A 24,129-nucleotide genomic window follows, 5' to 3' on the forward strand; every position below is an offset into this window, starting at 1 on the left:
CTCCAAGAACGGTCCTGCTGAGCAGCTTCTCATTAATGAGTCTGGCCCCTCTCCTGGCCTTAAGGACAGCTAAGCTGAGTCCTAGGAGCCAGGCACTGTCCCCAGAACTCTGGGCTGACTCTGAGTAGGTTTTCATCCCTTCTAAACCACAAACCAGACCAGTCAATGTTGGGGTTCTGTGTGGGTGCAGGCAGCAGGCAGCTTAGAGCTTGGACCATCAGTGACAGCTTCCTGGCCCCTCAACCCTACCTCTGGAGTAGCCTGGGACAAACTCTCACTGATCCAGTTAAAGCTCACAGCAGGCTTCAAACTGCAACAGTGATGCTGGCTTGTTGTTCTATACACTATTCATCATTCATTTATTCGTTCATTCAGCACTTAGTTCCAGCCACAGTGCTGAATCAGATATAGTCCCTGATCTTAAGAAACCACAAACTTGGGTTTGCCACAAACACAGGGAAAAGTTTGGGTTGCCCACAAACACAGAGGAAGGGAAGGGACTATCTCTTTTCAGAAGAATCAGGGAAGGCTTCAAGGAGGCATCATTTGGCCTTGACCACAGTGACATGAGATACTTTTATGGATTTCAACAGGCAGATATGAGGCCTAGGCATTCCAGGCAAAGGGAATAACAGAAGCAAAGCTCAGAGGTAGGAAGGTCAATGTTATGTGCAAGGAGGGAATAGTGAGGCTGCCGGGGGATGGGTGGCTGCACAAGGTCCTGGCAAGAGAACAGTAAACTGCAAGGTTGGAAAGCAGAAATGGCTGGCTACAGGGTCTAGCCTGGCCCCAGAAGGTGATGGAGGATTAATGAAAGTACTTGACATGGGAGGAAATGACTGCAACCGTTTGGGACCACTCTGAGGGCTGCCTGGCAGATGGACTGCAGGGGGTGAGGTGAGACAAAAAGACCAGGTAATAGGGTCTGCCGTAGCCCCTGTCTGTGTAAAAGTAAGACCAGGCAGAGAACCTCACCACCGAGGGGAAGTGTAATTTCTCCCTTAACATTTGTGTGGTCAGTTGTCTCATCATAGCTAATTTACAGCATAAAACAGTTAACATTTATTGAGCCCTTGTTATGGATGAGGCACTGAAGCCTTTTACATGTATCTTTCACTCACTCCCATAACAATTCTATGAGGTATGTACTATTAGCAGTCCCACTTTATAGATAAGGCAACTGAGGCACAGAGAGGTTGAGTTACTTGCTCCAGGCCTTAGAGCCAGAGCCAGGATTGGAACCCAAGTTGGCTTAAGAGCTTACACTCCAATTACTACAGGCATACCTCATTTTATTATGCTTTGCTTTATTGAGTTTTGCAGATATTGCATTTTTCACAAATAGAAGGTTTAAGACTTCAGTGGAGGAAGTTACTGGAGATGTTATGGAATTAGCAAGAGAATTCAAATTAGAAGTCCCAAAGATGGGACTGAATGACTATAATCACACGATAAAACTTGCATGGATGAGGATTTGCTTCTTAGGGCTGAATGAAGAAAGCGATTTCTTGAAATCGAATTTACTCCTGGTGAAGATGCTGTGAGCGTTGTTGAAATGACAACAAAGGATTTACAGTATTACGTAAACTTAGCTGATAGAGCAGTGACTGAGTTTAAGAGGGCTGACTCTGAATTATGAAAGAAGTTCTGTGGGTGAAATGCTATCACACAGCATCGCATGCTACAGAGAAATCGTTCCTAAAGGGAAGAGTCAATCAGTGCGGCATACTTCACTGTTGTCTTATCAAATTGCCACAGCCACCCCAACCTCCAGCAACCACCGCCCCGATCAGTCAGCAGCCATCAACATCAAGGCAACACCCTCTAGCAAAAAGGTTACGACTCCCTGAAAGCTCAGATGACGGTTAGTACTTTTCAGCCGTAAAATATTTTTTAATTAAGGTATGTACATTGTTTTTTTAGACATAATGCTATTGCACACTTAACAGACTACGGTACAATGTAAACTTAACTTTTATATGCACTAGGAAACCAAAAAATGTATTTGACTCTTTATCGCAATATTTGCTTTATTGTGGTGGTCTGGAACCGAACCCTCGATTATCTCTGAGGTGCCTGTACACTAATGCATATGACGTCCCCACCTCTTGCCCTGACCATCCAGCCTTCCAGCATATTGCTGGAAGTGGACGCAGGGCCCAGGGCTATAAGCCTGGTAGGTGCTCCGAGATTGAGATGGTCAGACAGGCTGGCAGGGCTGGACTACCTGAGGCAGAAAGGTAAAAGTCTCTCCGAACTGGGTGACAAGGGTCAGCCCCAAGTCCTTTGCCTGGCCTCCTGGCTAGGATCTGTGGCACCTTTGGAATGTGGGCTGGCAGCTGCCAGCCCCTGCCCTCCCTGTCCAGCAGCATGCCTCTCCCTCCCCCGCAAGAGCAGCCCAGAGTGTAGGGAAGTTGTGTTGACAACAGAGAAGGCAGAATCCTGGGCAAGTATACGCAGCACTGCTTCAAGAGTGCCACTTGGGGTCAAGCCCATGAGGACCAAGGGCCTCTTTGCCTCAGCAACCTTGCTCACTGCCACCATCCTGAGCTTTCCAACATCTCCTTTTCCAATCCAAAGACCCTCCACGGCCACCCTCTGGACAGACAGAGTGAGCGATAGCCACCCGTGGGGAGCCAGGACCAGAGCTCAATCTGTATGGTGGGCCCAGGACCCCCTCTCTTCAGCCTCTTTCTGCTTAGCATGCCACTGTCTGCCCCAGCCCACCTCAGCCTCCCAGGGCAGGGGCAGAATGGGGGTGGGCAGGAACCGCAGCCCCTCACCATTGAAGCCTTGGTGTCAGGGCAAAGGGCGAGGGCGCAGGAGCCCATCTCCTCTTTCCTGAGCCTGAGCAGAGCTCGGCATAGCTGAGTGTCCTCACACCATTTCCTCCCTGCCTGAGTCTGCCCCGGGGAGGGGAGCCCTGTCAGCCTCAGCCTTTCCCCGTCTGTGCAGGTTCCACACCTCCAATCCTCCAGCTGGAATGTTCTCCTTCATTGACTGCCCTCTCCAGCTGGCAGGGCCCACCCATTCAGCCACCACTTTTTCAGGGAACAAGAGTGGCCAGTCATCTCTTGGGGTCACAGAAACAGCAGCAGGTTGCCAACCTGGGGACTGTTCTTCCCCAGCCATCTGTCCAGCTTGTGGTCAATTGATCATGGGGATGCACGACAGTACAGAGACCCAACTTGAGGGTCCAACACTTCCCACAGCTTCCCCAGTCTGGGGAGGAGGAAGAGGGTGGGGGGTGAGCCGGTCCTGAGCTGGGACTGGGAGGAGCAGAGACAAAAATAACCCAGTACAGTCTCCTGTTGAGGCCAGAAATAGCGTAGTGACAAGTGCCTTGTAACGCCACGGGCTAACAGCAGGAGGGGAGGCTGAGCTGAAGAGGGCCCAGCCTCACACCAGATCCTGGCCCGGCCAAGGGGCCCATACCGTGTCCACTCTACATACCATACTACACTGCCTCTGTGCACACATGCAGTGTGGGGGCCCAAGGGACCATGGCTCAGGACAGGGAATCCGGAGAGATGCTAAATTTGGGTTTGGCCTTGGCCACAGCCACACTGCGCTTGCGCAGAGGGCCGCGGGCCGAGGCGAGGGTCACGGCGTCCAGCAGGGTGCGGTCCTCATCAAGCTGGCGAGCGGTGCAGAGTGGTGTCGGCACTTTGATGGTGTTGCCGAATTTGGAGTAGTCCACGGAGTAGCGGCCGTCCTCTTCCGCCACGATGGGTACAAAGCGCTGGCCCCAGAGGATCTCGTCAGCCAGGTAGGAGGTGCGGGCCTGGGTGGTGATGCCTGTGGTTTCCACCACGCCTTCGAGAATGACAATGATCTCGAGGTCTTGATGGTGATGCAGGTCACTGGGCGCCAGGTCGTAGAGTGGACTGTTGGCATCGATGACATGGTAGATGATGAGAGGAGCCACCAGGAAGATGCTGTTGCCACCCACACCGTTCTCCATGGGGATGTCCACCTGGTGGAGGGGCACCACTTCACCCTCGGGGCTGGTGGTCTTGCGCACCACCTGCATGTGGATGGTGGCGCTGATGATCATGCTTTTGCGGAGGTCACCCACGCGCAGCATGAAGCAGAGACGGCCATGGCGCACAGCGATGACAGCATGCTTGCTGAAGATGAGGGTCTCGGCCCGCCGGTGGGCCTGGGCAGTCTTCATGAAGATGCAGCCCAGCATGATGGCATTGATCATGAGCCCCACGATGTTCTGCACAATGAGGATCAAGATGGCCAGCGGGCACTCCTCAGTCACCATGCGCCCACCGAAACCAATGGTCACCTGGACCTCAATGGAGAAAAGGAAGGCAGACGAAAAAGAGTGGATGCTGGTGACACAGGGCACGGCAGTGCCCTCGCCAGGGGCTAGGTCACCGTGAGCGAAGGCGATGAGCCACCAGACCATGGCAAAGAGCAGCCAGCTGCACAGGAAGGACATGGTAAAGATGAGCAGCGTGTGTGGCCACTTGAGGTCCACCAGTGTGGTGAATACGTCCTGCAGGAATCGGCCCTGCTCCCTGATGTTCTTGTGGGCTACGTTGCAATTGCCGTTCTTGGACACGAAGCGGGCCCTCCGCTCCCGGGCGCGGTACCGGGGCTCCGCGGGGTCCTCTGCTAGCCGTGTCAGTACATACTCCTCAGGGATGATGCCTTTCCGGGACAGCATGGCTCCAGCAACCACCAGGGAGAGGCTTCCCCCATGGAGGGCACCCTCCTGACCAAGTCTTAGGCCTCACTGTGTGGGGTTTCCTCCCTGGGCACCCTTCCACCTGGGGACCACCCTTTGTGCTGGTGTCACTTCTGAGATGCCTCCCCAACCAGACTCATCCTCACTTCCACCTGGCAACCCTGCTTCTTTAAACCAGCCTCACACCTCAGCGCCCCCTGCCCATTGCCTAGTGAGCCCCCTACCGGGCCTGTTCCCCACCTTGTCCTGGATCTCAGCTCAACTCTCTTCCACCGCTGACCACCCTGGGCTCCCCCTAAGACTCCTTCTCCTCACCCAGCCTTCCTTCTCAACCCACCTCCTCTATCTTGGAACTTAACACCTCCGGATCTTACCAACTCACCAGACCTCACACAACCCCCACCGTTTCTCTTGCCTTACCCATTTCTGCTCCCGGCCCCCTTCGAAGCTCCAGTTTCATATTCTGACGACCCCCAGTCCGGCCTCCACGTATGCTCCCCTTTCTACCTCACCTTCCGTTGCTCTCCCCACCCCCCCACCCCCCCCTCGCGGCTATTCGGGATCTCCCTCCAAGCGCTTGTCCTTTCCGTCTCCTTGGGATCCCGCGCCCTCCGGAGTCACTAACCCCACTGGACTCCACTCCAGATCCCCTCGCCCCCAGCGCAACCTGTCACAGCTCACTCAGAGTCGCGGCCTCTCCGCTCCCCTCCGGCCCCACGCAAGCCCGCGCCGCGCCCCCGCCCGGCGCTCTGCTCCGTCCTGCCCCGCCCGCTCGTCGCCGCAGCACCTGCTCCTGCTCCTCAAGCCGCAGCCGTCGCCTCTCCGCCCCTCCGGCCGCCCAGGCGTCCTAGCGGGTGGTCCTCTCGTCCGTCTGTCCCTGTGTCTGTTGGTCCACTGAGACCGACCTGTGCTAGGTGGGGGCAGAAGATTGAGGGCTGGGGAGCCGGAGGAGTGGAGTGGGGACCCGGGGCCGCCAGGGGGAGCCCGACCTATTCCTGAGCTGGAGGAGGGGCGGGCACAGGATCAAGCCCCGCCCCTCGCCGTTCACACCCCCGCCACGCCCCGCCTTCCTGTTCCAGATTCACAGTCTAGTTTTGGGGGTTTGCCCAATCAGATGGATCAAAAGAGATTCTTCCTGACCAAGCGGGGACACAGAGGGGAGTCGCGACCCGCCTTTCAGTCTGAGGACTGCAGCCCCTAAACGCCTTGACTTTCCTCTTCCAATTTTCCCATTCTTAGTTGGGCCAATACCCACCCCTCCTGCAGGATTGGGCTTTGCGGATTCCCAGGGAAAGAAGGCACTGAGGGGCTGCGTCACCAGCCTGGTGACCGGGAGATATTAGGTGGCCGGAGGATTTCTCTACTGACTGCTTCTTCTCTTTGGGGATGCTCTTAATCTTTTCTAAGTCATGGATCCTTTGAGAATTCGATGAAAGCCACGGACTCCCTCCCCAGAAAATAATGCACCTTACTAGTAGGTGTAGGAGCGCAGTTTCACCTCCACTTCAGGGGATGCTGGGTGCTGCAGCCCAGAAGCCTGGGTGGTTGCCTCTTCTTAATTATCCCACAACTACACCCCTGTATTTTTTAATGCTTCTTTATTTATTTTGAGAGGGCGTGCAAGCAGGGAAGGGGCAGAGAAAGAGGAAGAGAGAGAACTTTAAGCAGGCTCCATGCTGTCAGCGCAGAGCCCTACATGGGGCTCAATTTCACCAACTGTGAGATCATGACCTGAGCTGAAATCAAGCGTCGGATGCTTAACTGGCTGAGCCACCCAGACACCCCACTAAACCCCTGTATTTTAAAGAGAGTTTGAGCTATCAACACTTGCTTTACACCTGCTTACACCTGCAGCCTTGTTTCTTATACCTTAGGTAGTGGGAGGAACCTGGGTCTGAGGGGCTGTATTCGGGCTGGTTTGGGAACTGGGGGATTCAAGCTCTTGACCTGAACACGAGTGGTGCTTCTACTGCAGGCATCAGCTTCGGATTGCCCTGTGGCTTGGGCTTCACGTGGGGAACCCCAGTTCTCAGCTGGGACAGAAAGCCTTCCAGGTCTGTTGGGGACAGTAATGGCCCTGTCCCCTCTCTGGGGCTCAGATCTTTATGGAACCCTGACCCATGTGTGTCCATTTGTTGGAGTGGGGGCTTGAGGCAGGGATGGAAAGATGGGGACAGTGGGGATATGGGCAACAGTGGGGCAGATTGTAATTTTCATAATGAGTTTTCCTTTTTCTCTCATACTCACCTGCAGGCAGAGTGAACACTGCTACTCAGGGTAAGTGTGAGCTTGGGCTATATTAACAGAGATGCAGTGCTTAGGGTGGGGAGGGGAGAACAGGATGATCAGAGTGGGGAGCTCAATGAGACAGGGTTACACAGGAAACCAGCCACTCAGCCACCAGAAAAGGAGCCATGGAGCACCTCCTAGGGAGTTTGGGCACTATTGCAGAAACTCCAGGGGTTCAATGATAGTAGTTCTGTGTGGTCTAAAGTATAGAACCAGTATAGACACTGAGTGGAACAGGGGCAGGCTGTGATGTCACATATGGAAAAGTCAGTTCTAATAACCAGAGATGACCCATGTCTTTGGAGTATCCAAGTCAAAGTTGGCAGACCATCAAGGATACTATGGAGGGGTTTGGGCCAGAATGGCCTTGGGCATCCTGCGAGACTCCAGTGTGGGCCTTACCCCACCCCTGCTACCTCCCTTCAATCCCTTGGGGTGTGGTGGGTGCAAGGTGAGGCCAGGGATGGAAATCTCCCTCCTCAGGCTCTGCTCTTGGGAGGCCCTTCAGTGGAGGGAGCTGCTAGGCCCCCAGAGACATCCTAGAGCTAGAAAGGCAAAGCCCTGCTTCATAGTATGGCCCTAAGGCCTCAGCTATTATCTGCTCCACCCTTTCCAGGAAGGTGAGCTGCTTACCCAAAGAGCTCAGACTCTTGCCCTGCTCCACCCTGCACCTCCTCATACACATCTCCTCCAAATACTACACTTGTCAGGTTCCTTTTTCACTCAAAACCCTTCTCTACTTCCCTTGTGTTCATAGGCTTATTCCAGACTCTTTTTCCTGGCATTTAAGGCTCCCTGATATTATGCTCCCTCCCCCTGCCCTATGGGTCGTTTCCTCTAACTCTGCCAGTCCAAGTCCCACCCCTCTCACGCCCAACTCAAATCTTGCCTCCCCTAGGCAGTCTGCTAAGCCTTACAGAGCTCTCACTTCCTGATCCCCTCTGGCTCCTGGAATATCCAAAAGGTCTGTATTGGGCCTCTTTCCAGGGACTGGTGGGTTTTCTTACATTGCTCTGACGCCCTTGCAACCAAGAGGGACACAGGCCCAAGACTCCTGGGTCTACACCCAGAGCCTGGTATAGACAGTACTGAAGGCAACATGTAAATGATAATAATATGATATGTAAATGAGGACCTGCCATTTCTTGACTGAGGGCAGGTATGTACTCCTGTTTCATGATGCTGATAGAAGCAAAGGATATCTGTTGTTTTGGTCTCCCCAGTGTCTGGGCCTCAGCATCTCTGGCCAACACCTGGCCGACTTGTGTGGTATATGCACTGTGATTCCCTCTGAAGGACCACCCTTCTCCCATTCTGAATGCCTCTATATGGGGGACACAGATGGGGTCATGTGATCCAAGCATAGCCAGTCAGTGTATCCTAGCCCTCGGGCCACAGTGTTTGGGTGGAGGTGGGGGTATGACCTAAGTTGGTCCATTGAGATTTGCTCCCAAGATTTTTGCTGGAACTATTGGGAAAAAGCATTTCTCCTTCAGAGGGATAGGGTCTATGCTGGAGGTGCTAGTGGCCATTTGTCATCAGGGAGGGAGAGGAAGATGGAACCCAGAAATGGAGACACATCCCTGATGTCAAACACGTGGATCCAGCCATGCTTGAAGTAGTACACTTCCTGGCCTTCTCCATCATTTAGGGCAATACATTCCAGTTTTTGGTTAAGCCACTTTGAGTTGGATTCCTGTCATCTGTATTGGAAATAGTACCAATTCAGGGTACCCCACAATTTTAATCCAAGAAATAAAGTGAGAAAGAAGGGGACCACTTAGTCTGATGAGATAATCACAAAAATGCTATAACTGTTGTTATGGACTGAATTGTGTCCCACCCCCTAAATCCATTTGTTAATGCCCTAAATTCATATGTTGAAGCCCCCCAGTGTGACAGTATTTGGATATAGGACCTGTGCAGAGGTAACTAAGTCCTCAGGAGAAAGAAAACTTATGACACCTTGATCTTGGACTTCCAGGCTCCAGAACTGTCAGAAAAAACTCTGCTGTTTAAGTCTCCTAGTCTGCTATTTTGTTATGGCAACCTGAGCAGACTAATACAACCTTCTTTTCACAGATAAGGAAATACACTTTTGCCTACACTAACACAGCTTCAGGTCTGCCTGATGCCAGGCAGGCTGGCTCCACTGGACCCCAGGCTGGTCCAGACTCCTGGTTCCTGCCCATCAGACTCAAGGCCTCCGGTAGGAAATAACCAATCTCTTTATTTACAAGTGATTGTACAGTGAGAAAGCCCAGGCAGGAGGCAGGGGCAGGGCGGGGTATGGGGCAGCACTCGGGCTCCAGCAGGTCACTTGTCTGCACGGACAAACGAGGCGAAGACGCTGTCCTTCCGGCTGAGCAGCTTCTCTGGCTCGTCAAACTCAAGGATGGCGCCACGTTTCAGGACAATCACCAAGTCTGCGCTCAGGATGGTGTGCACACGGTGCTGGGTGGGGCAGGAGGGGGCCGGTCAGGGTGGGGGGGGGCAAAGAAGGGGCAGCTGGGGGTATCCCTCCTGCAGTTTGGAGGAGGAGGCCTGTGGATGCAATGTCCCATCTCTGTGGCCACTGCCTTTTCCTGGGGTGGCTGTGACTCCAAGCCCTCTGTCCACTAATGATACCCCCCTTCCCTTACCAAATCTCAGCTCTGCCCTCACCTCTAGACTTCAAGACTCAGGATTGCCCCACACCCCAACCTCCACTTCCTATGGAGCAGTAACCCTAGCCTAGCTCACAGGGCCTTGGAACCTGGAGAAAGAGAGAGGATCTGAAGAAGTGCAGGTGCAAATCCTCCCACACTCCACATCCTACAATGCGGTTTCCCCACAAGCCCTCCAGACTCTTTGCTCTGCATTACTCCAGGGTCCTCTCTTGATTACCAGGCCCGGGGGTGAGCCCAGTGGCTGTCCTCTGATGGCAGCCTCAAGAGGCCAGTCTTCTCTCTGGGTGTTTCCCAAAACCCCAACAAGGGGCCCCTTACCGCGATGGTGACCACAGTGCGGTCTGCGAAGGCCGTCATCACCACCTTCTGGAGGATGTTTTCCTGCCAGGTGGGAGCGACAGCTGTTGGCTCATCTGCCTAGTGGATGGGGTCTGGCCTGGCTTTGGGGATGTGGGGCCCGGGTTTATGGTCCAGCTCCCATGTGATCCCAGTAGCCCACCACTCCCTCTGTCTGGTCCTTGTCTCCCAAGACCAACCAAGTTCTAGCATTCAGGAGCTGGGCTCAACCTGTTGGGGGCTCAGTCAGCTCTGTGCACGTATGTGTGCTGTATGTCTGGCTGTGCTGTGTGGCGGGTGATGAGTGTGAGGTCTCTGTCGGTGTGTGTGCAGCTTGTGTATACGGACACTATAAACATGTCCTAAGACTGGGTAGAATCAGGGTCCCCCAGTCCTCTGCCTTTTCTGCCACAAATGGCCCTTGATGTTAAAGACAACTTGAGCTTCAGGACCACTTCTTGCAAATTTCACCCTAACACCCCATGAAAACTGTCTCCAAGACCCCACCCCATTTATGTGCTCAGGACTGACCGTGGCCATGTCAATGGAAGCCGTGGCTTCGTCCATGATGAAGATGCTGGTCTTTCGCACGAAGGCCCGAGCCAGGCAGAACAGTTGCCTCTGACCCTGGCTGAAATTCTCCCCACCTTCAGTGATGATGGCATCTGAAAACAGCCCCGGGTGAGGGGGGAGGAGCAGGGCTGAGTTAATCTCGCATTGGGAGTTTAGTAGATGGCACGGCTTGGGGAATGTTGGAAAATGTATGTCCGGGGCAGGTGTGCAGGCATATGTCATGAGGACAGGTGTGCCCAGGGTTGCTGCGCCTCATCCAACGACACAGATGCTCTCTGTGTGGATTTTCAAAGAGAAGAGCGCCCTCTGCAGGTTTGCACTGCTGTGGCCCCAGGCAGTTCCAGGAGGGGGCTTGTGCACTGACTGTGTATGTGCCGCATGTGTGTGGGCATTGGTGGGGTGATTCTCTGAAGCCAAGGCTTGGCCAGCCCCCACTGCCCCAGGGGTTGTAGCGAATACACCGAGGCTCTGCTGACATCTGGGGTGGGGGCAGGGTCTTCCCTGCAGCCTTGAAGAGTGACCTGTACCTGTGATTTCCCAGTCTGTCCTCTCCTTCCTTGGGGCAGAACTGGGCAGGCAGGTGGATGGGGCGGGCAGGGCTGAATGCACTGCCATGATATGATGAACTTGCAAGCTGTGTCTCACAGCTGTCCCCCCTGGGCCCTGCGGGAGGAGCTAGCCCCTGAATTGACCAGTCGTGTGGCCTGGGACAACTCACTTGACCTCTCTGAGCTCCCATAAGGTAAAAGGTAAAACTAAACGGTTTCTAAACTAAACTCTGGGCAAACCAAAAACATGGGTGTGAGTTTTGCCTCCTAGCCCATCCAGACGTCCTTGCGTGCCTCCGGCTGCTCCAGCATGAATAGTTACCCAGGCCTCCCGGCAGCGCCTTCACCACCAGCTTCAGCTGGGCTATCTCCAGGGCCTCCCACAGCGTGCTGTCAGAGCACTTCTTCTCCGGGTCCAGGTTAAATCTGGAGGGTGACACAGAAAGTCCCCTTAGGGAAGGGAGCGGGGGCCTGGCTCCGTCCCTGGGGACTGGCAGAGAGCGAGGCTGGTGAAGGGAACAGGGAGCCAGAACCGATCGCCTCGGAGGCCTGGCTGGCAGGGGGCAGGCAGCCAGCTGGTGAGTGGGTGGAGGAAAGTATTCCCAGCCTGATGGTTAGGCTACCCCCTCCAGTGCCTGCCTAGGCCTAACGGGGAAAAAGAACGGCACGGGGGTAAAACTGTGAGGGACCAGGTCAGCCCATAGTGCCCAGAGCCTGAGCAGGGCTTCCTGCCCAGGATGATGGGTACCCAGCCAGGCGCTCCTGGCCTTACCCACCCCCCTCCTCTCTATGCTCCAGATCCGAGGTGCGGGGCCTGGGCCCGGGGTGGGCTTGGTGGAGTGGTGGGGCTCACCGGATGGTGCCACTGAAGAGGACGGGGTCCTGCAGGATGATCGAGAGGCGTGAGCGCAGGGTGTGCAGCGGCAGTTTGGCGATGTCGATGCCGTCGATGATGATACGCCCTGTGTGGGGACAGTGTCTCAGGTGGGGCACCAGGGAGTGAGGGAGCTGGCGGTGCTGGGGGCAGGATCAGCCTGGGATATGGGTCCCATGGAGGATGCGGGGGGGGGGGGCAGTGATTGCTGGGCCTCCTATGACATCTGACCACACACCAGGACTGAGGTCCCATCTGGCGGCTGTGGGTACACATGGGGTGCCTGTCATACAACTCACCTTCGAACATGTCCACCATGCGGAAGAAGGCAAGAGAGAAGGAGGACTTCCCGCTGCCTGTGCGGCCACAGATCCCAATCTGGAGAGAGGGGCAGGTACACTGTGAGTAGCTGTGGGGTACGCAGGCATTGGAGGTCACAGCATCTCTTTTGTCCTGGCTTTCTGGCCAGTTTCTTTTTTGGCCGGGCCCGGGCCGAAGTTTGGGCTTGCTTCCTGCAGTCTAGAGGGGTCTAGAGGGGCCTCCCACAGGGACCATTTTCCTGGGCTTGGGCGTAGGTCTTGCTGTGCCTGGTATGCAGCTGCAGGGGAAATGCCGGGGGCGCTCGTACATACTCTGTGTGCACGGGTATGGTAGGAGGGCATGGGGCGTCTGAGTGTGGTGTGCAGGGATGTATCTGGGTGCCCCACCTTAAACTGCAGTCATCTCTGACCCACTTGCTTCCTGGCCCATGGGTACCCACAGAAATGACAATAAGGGATGAGTACAAAGACAGAGATGGTGACAGAGAAGGATGCGAGAGGCAGGGACAGATGGGAGGAGCCAGAGGCAGGGACAGAGGTACACCTAAAGGTCCTAGATAATGAGACGGACAGTCACAGCCAAAGGCAGAGAGACAGAGACAAAGAGACAGAAGGAGAGGGGCAGCGTCAGAGCAGAGGGGGAGCGAGGAGGGAATCAGAGAGTTGGGTCAGAGGGCCAGGCAGGGGCTCCCTCCCCAGGACAAGTGCAGCCTCCCTCTCTGCCCCTATGACCTGCTCTCAGGGGGCAGTGCCCTGGTAGAGCCCCCGACCATTTACAGGGGGGCTCTGACAAAAGCCCTTTAAGCCAGGGGAGTCTGGAGTGTCTATCTCCTTAGTGGGTGAGTGAGGGCAGCAGAAGGAGAAGGAAGAGGGGGTGGGGGAAAGGTGGCCTGAGCCTTGTCGGTGTGAGGAGCCCAGGCTGGAGACTGGGGCGTCTGACTGGGTGTGAGCCCTGGAAGGCCCCGGGGGGCCATGAGGTGACTCTGTGAGGCCGTCCAGCCCTATGTCCTGCCAGCCCACTGACCTTCTGTCCTGGGGAGATGAGGGCGTTGACGTGCTTCAGCACTGGCTTCAGGGAGCTGTCATAGCGCACACTCAGGTTCTGGATCTGGATCTTCCCTTGGTCCGGCCAGTTCTTCGGGATCAGCGAGGGTGCTGAGGGCCAGGCCGGGGGTCAGGCAGCACATGGGAGCCGCAGCTGGTATCCAGGAGGGCCAGCCTACCCCAGCCTCGCTTGTGGCCGCCTCAAGCCGGACATGCCCCTCCTCCGGGCCTCTCCCCTGGCATGCCCTCTCCTCTGGCCCCTCACCTAGCAGTCCCTCGTAGCTCTCCGCCTCGGTTTTCAGCAGCCCGTGGATGCGTTTCACAGCTCCCAGCTGGATCTCCATGTCTGCTAGGTTCCTCACCATCCAGTTGAGGTAGTTGGAGACCTGTGGGGAGTCAGTGGTCACTCGGTGCAACCCTGGCCACCGGGATGCCTCGTCTTACAGCTGAGGGGCCAAAGGTCCTCAATGCCTTCTGCTGACTGTTCAGGGTGGGCCCTCCCTGGAGGCACCGGAGGGTTATAATGAATGTGGATCCTTACCCACCACCTGTCTGGGGCCCCAGTCCTGGGTTAGCCCTCCTGCCCACATTGTCCGTCCTGCATTGGACTCACGGTAGCTTGGGGTAAGGCCTGAAGGGTGTCTGAGTTGGGGAAGGTGCCTGAGATTCCCCAACTGCTGGTATCTGAGCCCTCCCCTGCCCTAGTCTGCTGCCACTCACCATTAGGGCATAGGTAAGGCCCAGGCCCACCAGGCCAGCAGAGAGGTCCCTGTGCAGGGAGTTGGAGATGGAGGTCACGGCTGCGATGAGGACCACACATGCACCAATGTACTCCTGTGGAGGGAGGGGAGCCGGCCTGGGCCCTCAGGGGTTGAAGCCACAGCCACAGTGTCCCCCCACCCACCTCACTCCCTTCAGGGCAGAGGGCGGCTCACCAGAGACTCTACCCCAGCCCAGCTACACACCTGCACGTCATCAGACACCCAGGAGGCCTTGAAGGCTGGAGCCCCAGGAGACAACGTGTGCACACAGCTTACGCTGCTCCCCCTACCCATCTGCACATGCCTGGACACGCACGCCCCACCAGCTGGCCCACACAGGTCATATGAGCCACTTCAGACACACACTCATCACAGTTCAACACACAACTGTTCTGGCTACTGGCACACACCCCAGGTACACAAGCCCCCAGGCAGTGACGGGGAAGAGGAGGCTCCGGTCAGACACCAGGAGGGCTGCCGGGGCTGGGAGAAGCAGGAGGGCTCGGTGCCCACCCTGTATGCACACACAAGCTGGTATTCCATCCTCTTTTCCTGCCCTCTGGTCCATGTTTGGTCCTTGCTCTGGCTCCACCGCCCTATCAGAAGCCCCTTTCCCGGGGCCCGGGGTGGGAGGGGGGTGGCACTTGCCATGCGGACTTCTAGCCATCTGTTGGCAGCGGTGAGGAAGAGGGAGGCAATGTTGTTGGAGTCTGTGTATTCAAGGAGCTTCTGCTGGAACCTAGCCTCATACCTGGAGGGAGGATGAGGAGGGTCTGAGGGTCCACATGGCCCCCAGGCCTCTCCTCACTCACAGAGAAGCAGCCGGGAGACATGTCATATCTGACCTTATGTATGCCATTCCTCTCTGGACTGCCCTCCCAGCTCCTTGCTACCTCCTCCCTCCTTCGAACTCCTGTTCTCACCCCAAAACCTGTTCTCTCCAGGGCATCCCCTTTACAGTAAAGGGCACCTCTGCCCATTCAGATGTTCAGGCCAGAAATGAAGGAATTGCCTGGATTCACATCCAATCCCTCCACAAGATGTCTTATTTCTACCTTCAAAATCGCCCTTGCCTCTGCCTGCCCCTCTCCCTGCTTGTTTCCCCATAGGTCTGCCTGCTGTTTCCCCACAGGCTACTCTGTACACAGCAGCCAGCATCATCCTTGTAAATTATACATTGTGTCCCATCTCTCCCCTGCTTAGAATATCAATGGCTTTGAGGCTAAAGAACCACCTCCTTGCCAGGAGCCTGTTTGAGCTGGCTCCTGCCAACCTAGCATCCTTCCATGCCACAAATTCCCTTGCTCACTGCATTGCAGCCATAGAAATTACAATAAAGGTAACTTATTACTTTTCCTTTTTTGGTTTTGTGATAATGCCGAGGTCTTCCCCACCCCAGGGCCTTTGTACATGCTCTTCCCTCTGCCCAGAATGCTTTCTCCTCTGCTCTTCACAAAGCTGACTCCTCTCAGCATTCAGGCTTTACCTTAAGTGGCACCTCCTCTGGGTGGCCTTTCCTGACCTATTGTTCTCCATTTCTGCAGCCTGTTTGTTTCATAATCTTTGCTCATATATTCATTTCTCTAGTCGCTTATCTCCCTCATGAGACTAAACTCCATGAGACTGGAGCCCATGGCTGTTTTGTTCACCAGCGCATCCCCAGCACCTGTCACTGTCAATAAATACTTGTTGAATGAATGCATGGAACCTTCCCTGACCCTCTAAGGTAAATGGGATCTCTCTGTACAAGGAACTCTGGAGGCTTCTTCCCTGCCTTTGCACCCTCATCAATTTCTCCTTGCGTTACTTCAAATAGACCTGCTTCTTCTCTCTGACCAGCCTGGACTCCTGGTCTCACTCTTCTTGACCGCCCCCTCACACTTGGCTGGCCTGGCCAGGCCCAGAGGAGGGAGCAGAGCACTTGTTTAATGATGAGCCAAGGAAGGAATGGAAGCCGTCTTAGCACTGGTTTCAAGGAAACAACTGAGGAGACTCAGAGGGACTCAAAACAAGTCTTACTGGGCATTTGTTTTTCACTCCTGGAAGGTGTTTGTTCTGCTTTGATTATTTCTGGGTAGAGGGGCCGTGCCTGAACTGTGTGTCTGAGGAGAGCAAAGTGAGTCTCTGAGGTGTGAGAGAGCGTGTGATTGCATAGCCACGGGTGGCCGTGTGGGGGTGGGTGATGCGGCTGAGGCGAATGTGCGACCCCACGTCTGAAGGGTGTGACTGAGTGCACACCGAGGGTGTCTGTGTGTGTGCATGCGCGCGTGTGCATGTGAGACGGGAGAGCCTGAGGGGTGGGTGTGCGTGAGGGTGTGTGGGAGATGCAGCTTGTGGGACAGGTGTGTGGCGGTGTGAGGAATGTGGAAGGAGGTCCAGCTCGGGGCCACGCACACCCACGTTGGCTTCTGAGCGTTCTTACCCACTGGCTGGGTGTCAGGACCAAGGTTCAGTTTCCTCATGAGTAAAACGGGGACAGTAATGGTTCCTGCCTAGACTGAAACAACGTCTGAGCCCAACACTGAGTCCGGGGCTGGGAACTCTTGAAGCTTTTTTGGGGGAAAAAGCAAACTTTTTTCTCCTAGAGAAACCAGAAGGTCCAACAGGCCTGGGTTCCAAGCCTGGCACTGGCTCTCAACCACGTGTGGGGCCTCAGGTGGGTTACTCAGCCTCATCTGTTGAACGTGGCTGCTCGAATCCATGTCCTGGGGCTCTGGAGAGGATGAAATGCAATAATCCACACACAGCACTTAGCACAGTGCCTGGCGTGTGCTGAGCGCACAATCAATAAATGCTAGTTAGCACTCAACAGGGCAGGCTGCTGGGCAAAAGCCAATGAATTGACCACATCTAGGGATGACTACAAAGCCCTTCATTCAAATGTAAAACTCACCCACTGTGTCAGTGGAGGGTGTGGGGGGCTTCACTGGGCAGTAGTTCCTCTGCCGGAGGGTAGGCTGGGTCTGAAGCTGGTTGCTGGATCCACTCAGATCCTACTGAGGGGGTCTGGCCTCTTGAGGAAAGCCACAATCTATCTGCCCCTGGCCCAGCCCAAAGGCCTCCAGGACACCATGTGTAAGGCGAACGTTGCTAAGACTGAGAAAAGGCCAGGTCCAGGGGTGTTGAGGGCCTTGGAAGTGAAGGGAACTGGGGAGATGCAGGCTAGAGACAGGAAGGGGGCTCAGAGGAGACCTTAGAGTCACGCCAGGTTTCAAGGGGCTTCTTTGTGGAAGACGTCACAGGCTTGTAAAGGGGCACAGGATGTCCAGGAAGCAGAGCCAAGGCCAGGGCAGAGCTCTGCTTTGCTTTCCTTTACTCAGACAAGACCCCGCAGATGACCTGTCACTGGCCCCAGATGCCCCAGGGAGTGAGGGGGGCTGCAGTGCTGTACCCGGGGCCTGGACATGTCTCCTAGGGCTTTGGGGCTTAGAGGGAGGAGATACAAGCCACTCTGATCCTCTTGGCTGGTCCTTGAGCCCTAGGGTTACTCCTGGACATGGGACTTGGTGTTGCATGGTTATTGTCACACCCTGCACAGCTGTGCCATCCTAAAAATAACCTGGAATCGCTCTCCAGGTGAGGCTGAGAGACCAGAGTCCAACTCTCTGAGTTAGGGGTCTTTGGCCTGTCTGCCTGGAGGAGAGATGCCCTAATACATCAGGCAGAGGCTGGAACAGGGAGCAATAGCCCCCTCCCCTCCCCAGGCAGCCTCAGACACTCCTGTCCAGCCCAACACCATGATTGGGGATGTAGAGGAGGGGCACTGAAGTTTTGGGGGGAATTCCTCCAGCTTGGTGAACTTTTATCTACCCTTTGATGCTAGCTCCAATGACTTCTCCTCTATGAAGCCTTCCATGACTGCCTCCCTTCTCTGTCCCCACAGCCTGTGTTCCCCTTTCTTTCAGAGTACCTGCCACATGGGTTTCTCCTGGTCTGAACTTTGTAAAATAGCCTGTACCGTGTTTAAAAAACCACTGTGGGGGCGCCTGGGTGGCTCAGTTGGTGAAGCATCTGACTCCGGCTTAGGTCACAGTCTCGCGGTTCGTGAGTTCGAGCCCTGCATCGGGATCTGTGCTGGCAGCTCAGAGCCTGGAGCCTGCTTCGGATTCTGAGTCCCCCTCTCTCTACCCCTCCACCACTTGTGCTCTCTCTCTCTCTCTCTCTCTCAAAAATAAATAAACATTTAAAAAAAAAGCCATTGTGATTTGTGAATACCAACATACTCCTCATGGGTGCCAGGAAATTCTAGGTCACCCAGTATACAGATCTTGATACTTGTGGGCAAGGTAATGGTGGTCAAAATGCATCTAAATTTAATTGTTTATATTGATAATCCTGGATTGTAAATGCCTTCAGGGCAGGGACTCATCTGACTCATCTCTGTCTTTTTAGTGCCTGGCATGGATTTTAGCTCAGTAAATGTTTATGGAATGAATGAGTAGGTTCAAATCTGGGCTTCACGGGACCTCACACAGAGTGGTTACATAACATCTCTGAACCTCAATATCCTTATCTGGGAAATGGGAATAATCATGCTAACTGCCTTGGATTGCAGGGCAGAATGAATGAGATTGGCATGTAAAGTATTTGGCATAGTGTTTGAGTCACTGAAGGTTCTCAAAAGACGGCCTCAGGGGGCACCTGGGTGGCGCAGTCGGTTAAGCGTCCGACTTCAGCCAGGTCACGATCTCGTGGTCCGTGAGTTCGAGCCCCGCGTCGGGCTCTAGGCTGATGGCTCAGAGCCTGGAGCCTGTTTCCGATTCTGTGTCTCCCTCTCTCTCTGACCCTCCCCTGTTCATGCTCTGTCTCTCTCTGTCCCAAAAATAAATAAATGTTGAAAAAAAAAAAAAAAAAAAAAAAAAGACGGCCTCAGGGCCGGCCCACATGATGTAAAAATCTTTAATAGCATTGCTATGCGAGGATATGTCACAGCCTTGTTTCTTTTCATACCCTGCCTTAGTTCACAGAGGCTCTGGACTTGGCTGCAGGGCTGAGATTTTCCTCTCTGGATCATACAGTGGAGCCTACTGGACCTAACCCCTCTGGTGGACGTCATCTGGGCCTTGGGGCCTGAGGAGGGCTTGGGAGACATGTGTCCTGGGCCTTCCTAAGCCAAGCCCTGAGAACTAAATCGCAGGACCTGCGGCCCTGGCCCCACCCGCACCCACCCCCACCTCGGGGTACATCTGGTACCTGAAGGCCCGGATGGTGGTGAGGCCTTCCACAGTTTCAGCGAAGTGGGACAGCAGGGGGAGCTGGGTGGTGTCATCTAGTTGCTGCAGGTCCCTGTGCAGGGGAGAGGAGCAGAACGGTTAAGAGGGCAGGCTCCCGGCTCAGCCTGGGCCTGAATCCTAGCTCTACCCCCCACCACTGCTTGGGCAAATGGCTTCACCTCTTCAGATCTCAGTGTCTCACCTGTAAAGAGGGAAGATAACGGTACCACCCCAGCAAGCTGTTGTGGAAAATGCTTGAACAGCATGCTGGTGCAGCTACTGTCATCCAGGGCATCATCCACCTTGCACGGTCCCTGCCCCGCTGCACAGCCTCACTCTCCGTGCGGTGAGGCTGGTCAGGCACTGTCGGTTCCCTTTCACAGGTGAACAACTTGAACCTTGAGACGGCTCGTGAAAGGGACCGAAAGACCTAACTCAAAGCTTTCCATCCCTTCCCAGGAACCACAATAGGTTTTGGCACAACACAGGCCAGTATCTAAAAAGCTCCTTGAGGGGGAAAGGCCAGAGGTTTCCAAGGCAACAGAATCGCTCCTGCTCCTCACCGCTGCACCTTTTCAAGCACATTAGTGCCAGGGAGGCCAGCTTGGGATGCAGGAAGCAGCTTTCCTGGACAGACTGTCCCCAAGGCAGAGTGGATGCCAGGGGAAAGGGTGGTTTCTCTGGCAGGAGAAAGGAACTTTGTAAAACAGCTTGTACAGTGTTTAAAAAGCCATTGTGACTTGTGAATACCAACATGCTCCTCATGGGTGCCAAGGGATTCTAGGTCATCCAGTACACAGATCTTGATTCTGATGGGCAAGGTGATTGTGGTCAGAATGTATCTAAATTTAATCGTTTTTATTGATAATCAGTATTTTGACTCCAGTTACTAATCAACTATGTGCACTTGGGAAAGGTGCTTAACCTTTTTGACTACAACCTGCAGTAAGAAATGCATTTTATGTCACAAGTCAGTGTGTGTGTGTGAACACGCGTGTGCGCGCACACACGTACACACACGCACATGTACACACACACCCCTATGTGACCCCAACAAAGGTTTTATGAAGCAAAACTTACTGCTACTGTGTGCATATGGTTTGAGAGTATCTGTTCAGTTTCATTTTTTAAAAATGCTGGCTGTGATCTATGATATTGATTTCATGACCCACGGACAGGTTGTAATTGGCAGTTTGATAAACACTGGTCCAGAGATGTTTTTCAAAATTTTCGTAAAATTATTTGAACCTAAGAGTTTAACAGAATCACTCCCAGAAAGAACTTCTAGAGCATCTTCTTAGAAAATGTTGAGTAGGAAAAAAAGGCTGTGTGGCTCCAAGGTTCCTGAGGGAGAATACGATCAATGTGAAAGGCTTCCTCAAGTCAAGGCTTCCAAGTCAAGGCTCTGGACCCCGCGAGCTGGGAGGTATGGTTGCCATAACACCCCTCCCATCAGGTGCCCCCCCGATTTCATGCATCAGCAATCAGCCTGGTCACTGGACTCATAGAACCCTCCTGAGAATCATTTTGGCAAAATGAATGAAGGGCATAAACATGTGTATACATCCTGACCTAGCAATTCCATTTCTGACCATATCTTTTAAGGCAATATTTGAAATATTAATGGCGATGTGTGTGTGTGTGTGTGTGTGTGTGTGTGTATGTGCTGAGAGATGGTTACATCAGGATAGTGGGAGATGAATCTATTTCCTTCATTTCTATTTTCCTTTTCAGGGGGATAGGACTCTACTACTTTTTGATGATTACTCTAATAAGAGTACCAAACTGCCTATTGCAAAGCACCTCCCATCCCTCATTCCCCTGAGGCTGGCAAAGACTGCCATCACCTGGATGCCACCCGGAAGTACTTCTGGATGAAGTAGCACACCACGGCCAGGGGCAAGAGGGCCACGAGGAACACAGGCGTGACATAGGAGATGACAGCCACGGCTGAGACACAGAGCAGGGTGGAGCGGCTCAGGCACTCCAGCGTGGATGGGATGTGCTGATGGAGGGGAGGGTGAGAGAGGGAGGTGAGTTTTGGTGTTTCTCTTCAGTGCGTTACCTGCCGCCATGTTTTTCTCTCTCACATTATTACAGGCACACGTCTCATTTCTCCAGCTACACTGTAGGCCCCCTGAGAACAGGAATCAGGACTTTGTTTCCTCACCATCTAGTACGATGGCAAATAAAGAACACAAGCTGAATTGAAATGAATATTCTTCACAGAATCAGTCACCTTTGTTCAGAATATGCTGGAACCTTACTGAAGTGAGCCAGAGGGTATTGGATGGAAGCCAAAGGGATGTGGTTTCCCTCAGCCTTATCATGAAGATCTCACAGGGGAAGCGTCTCACAGAGGCAGCATTATAATCAGATTGGGGCCCCTGGCTTCCTCCCACAGGGCTCTGATCACCAGATCTGGGGAAGCCAGCACCAGAGAGGAAAAGCTCCTAGGGGTCTGGCCTCTCTCTGAACTGGGGAAATGGGTCACAGTCCTGTGTACCTGGTCAATGGTGTTACAGTCAGCTGAAAATCTATTCAGGATGCTTCCAAGGGGCGTGGTCTCAAAAAACCTAAGAGGCAACCAGAAGAAGTTACTCATTCGTTTATTGATTTTCTTCCTGTTTATCGAATGAGGGTAGTGATTTCTTTCATTCTGGTGTCTCTGGAGTCATCCCTGGGTCTGGTTTTCTAGGGGCGGTTGCCTTTGCAAGTCTGTAGATATCTGGCCTGCATTTCTGAGAATTTCTGCAGCTGCCCACAGGGGTGCTGGCCCCTCACTAACCTCTCTGGCTCTCAAGCCCATGTATGACAATTGCCACCTTCCTCAGCTCTTGCTCAGCCTGACTCACTCAGCAGCTATCCTGGGGACAAATAGTCTTCTCCAGAGGGATGATGTGCCAGGGGGAACAGGGCCCTGTGGACAGTCTGTCAGCTGGCTGACCCTGCAAGGCTACTCTGCCTGTCATCACTCTGGCTGTGACCCAGAATCAGCCCAACCCCAACCAGAGGATTTCAGAAGCACAGATCTGGGACAAATAGGGGGTAAGTAAACTTTGAGGTCATGTCTGTGGACCACAGGGAGCTCACAAGACCGAAAAGTAAAAAGTGTAGTCAAGATTGTGAGTCTGGCACTGACTGGGGCCCAGATAACCTGTTTGCCTGTTGTGCTTTAAGACTGAGTCAGCCCCGGGGCACCTGGGTGGCTCAGGTCATGATCTTGCAGTTTGTGAGTTCGAGACCCGCATCGGGCTCTGTGCTAACAGCTCAGAGCCTGAAGCCTGTTTTGGATTCTGTGTCTCCCCTCTCTCTACCCCTCCCTTGCTCACACTCTGTGTCTCTCTGTCTCTTAATAATAAATAAACGTTAAAAAAAATTTTTAAAAAAGGACTGAGTCAGCCAGTCTATTGGGCAGTGACCACTTTAAACCTCTTTCCCGGGGCGCCTGGGTGGCGCAGTCGGTTAAGCGTCCGACTTCAGCCAGGTCACGATCTCGCGGTCCGTGAGTTCGAGCCCCGCGTCGGGCTCTGGGCTGATGGCTCAGAGCCTGGAGCCTGTTTCCGATTCTGTGTCTCCCTCTCTCTCTGCCCCTCCCCCGTTCATGCTCTGTCTCTCTCTGTCCCAAAAATAAATAAACGTTGAAAAAAAAAAAATTAAAAAAAAAAAAAAAACCTCTTTCCCACCAAGCAGACTTTGGGTTTTTATCCAGCCCAACACAGGGGATGAAAACATGTCCCCATGTCCCCAGTGTCAGAACCTGCAGGTTGGCTGAGGGTATAGGGGGAGAGCTGAATCTGTGGGTGGAGATAGGCAGATGACATCTGTCTAGGGAAGGGAACCTCACATCTATGCAGAGCCTGCAGACTCTCACTTTGAAGGGCTGTTATGACAATTAGATGAGCTAATCATATAAAATGCCTAGCACCAGGTGTGGCTGAATAAATGCTGGTTTTTCTCTGCTTTCTGCTCTGAGGAAGGCACTTTTATACACACTGTCTCCTTGAGTCACCCCCAGCAGCCTGTGACAGAGGTTGCATATCCCTATTTAATAGATGGGAGAACTGAAGCCAGGAGAACAGTGACTTGCCCACAGCCCCAGCATGGTTGGGGGGAGCAGGGTACCTCATGGGAGCCAGGATGATCCGGTTCAGCAGGCTGCGGTGCAACCTTTTGGCCACCTTCAGCCCGGTCCATTCTACGGTGACAGATGTGACAAGGCACAGCACAATGCCCAGGCTGCAGAGCACCGTGAACACCATGGCATAGACAGTCTGGTCGAGGGAGCACTCCTGGGCCGGGCAGAGAATGAGGCGGGGTCCCGGGGGTGTCCATGGCTCAGCCCTCTCCCCCCAGCCCGTGCCCTGGGGCTGCCGGCCACACCTGGCTGAGGGAGCAGTTCCTGGCTGCTGGGCTCAGGGTCAGGGCACTGTCGGTCCACTTGGCCAGCCAGTAGTCAATGGCCACCAAGACCATGTGCTTGAGCAGCTGGGAGAAGACCAGCAGCGACAGGAGCAGGATGCCGGCGGATGACAGATACTTGGCACAGGCTCGCCACGGGATCTTGGCACGCTGGTGCAGCACTGAAGACAGGTTGTCCTCCTCCTCACTCTCAGCTACCTCCTCTGCAGGCCACAAGAACCCACCCTGTGGCTTCACATTTCACATCCCTCTGAGGGCGAACCGGTGGGAGGGGGGCATGTTATCCCCACTTACAGATGGGAAAACTGAGGCACACCAAGGGAGAGGGATTTGATGAAGGTCACACTATCTCACCACCCCAGAACCCCAAACCCTAGT

General features: G+C 54.1%; 2 protein-coding genes across 2 annotated transcripts in view; both read right to left on the minus strand.

Moving 5' to 3' along the window:
* Window positions 1-2,000: 2,000 nt before the first annotated feature.
* On the minus strand, window positions 2,001-5,224 carry KCNJ11 (potassium inwardly rectifying channel subfamily J member 11). Its single transcript, XM_030333088.1, has one exon. The coding sequence runs from the start codon at window positions 4,679-4,681 to the stop codon at window positions 3,509-3,511; it is 1,173 nt and encodes a 390-aa protein (XP_030188948.1). The 5' UTR covers window positions 4,682-5,224; the 3' UTR covers window positions 2,001-3,508.
* A 4,027-nt stretch (window positions 5,225-9,251) lies between these two features.
* ABCC8 (ATP binding cassette subfamily C member 8) overlaps window positions 9,252-24,129 on the minus strand; it is a 78,261-nt gene continuing 63,383 nt past the window's right edge. Inside the window, exons 25-39 of the mRNA XM_030333082.1 lie at window positions 23,713-23,954; window positions 23,455-23,621; window positions 21,836-21,905; window positions 21,177-21,334; window positions 19,310-19,402; window positions 14,765-14,867; window positions 14,076-14,189; window positions 13,621-13,741; window positions 13,336-13,466; window positions 12,291-12,369; window positions 11,971-12,079; window positions 11,440-11,543; window positions 10,528-10,661; window positions 9,979-10,041; window positions 9,252-9,445 (exon numbers count right to left, since the gene is read on the minus strand). Coding sequence (XP_030188942.1) covers window positions 9,308-9,445; window positions 9,979-10,041; window positions 10,528-10,661; window positions 11,440-11,543; window positions 11,971-12,079; window positions 12,291-12,369; window positions 13,336-13,466; window positions 13,621-13,741; window positions 14,076-14,189; window positions 14,765-14,867; window positions 19,310-19,402; window positions 21,177-21,334; window positions 21,836-21,905; window positions 23,455-23,621; window positions 23,713-23,954 — 1,826 coding nt within the window. The 3' untranslated portion in view covers window positions 9,252-9,307. The remainder of the gene's footprint in view (window positions 9,446-9,978; window positions 10,042-10,527; window positions 10,662-11,439; window positions 11,544-11,970; window positions 12,080-12,290; window positions 12,370-13,335; window positions 13,467-13,620; window positions 13,742-14,075; window positions 14,190-14,764; window positions 14,868-19,309; window positions 19,403-21,176; window positions 21,335-21,835; window positions 21,906-23,454; window positions 23,622-23,712; window positions 23,955-24,129) is intronic.

The sequence above is a fragment of the Lynx canadensis genome, chromosome D1 (assembly GCF_007474595.2).
Source record: "Lynx canadensis isolate LIC74 chromosome D1, mLynCan4.pri.v2, whole genome shotgun sequence".
Lineage (NCBI taxonomy): Eukaryota > Metazoa > Chordata > Mammalia > Carnivora > Felidae > Lynx > Lynx canadensis.

Bases quoted from the DNA above. Each gene is read 5' to 3' on its own strand.
- KCNJ11 (XM_030333088.1), bottom strand. From the start codon at position 4,681: ATGCTGTCCCGGAAAGGCATCATCCCTGAGGAGTATGTACTGACACGG.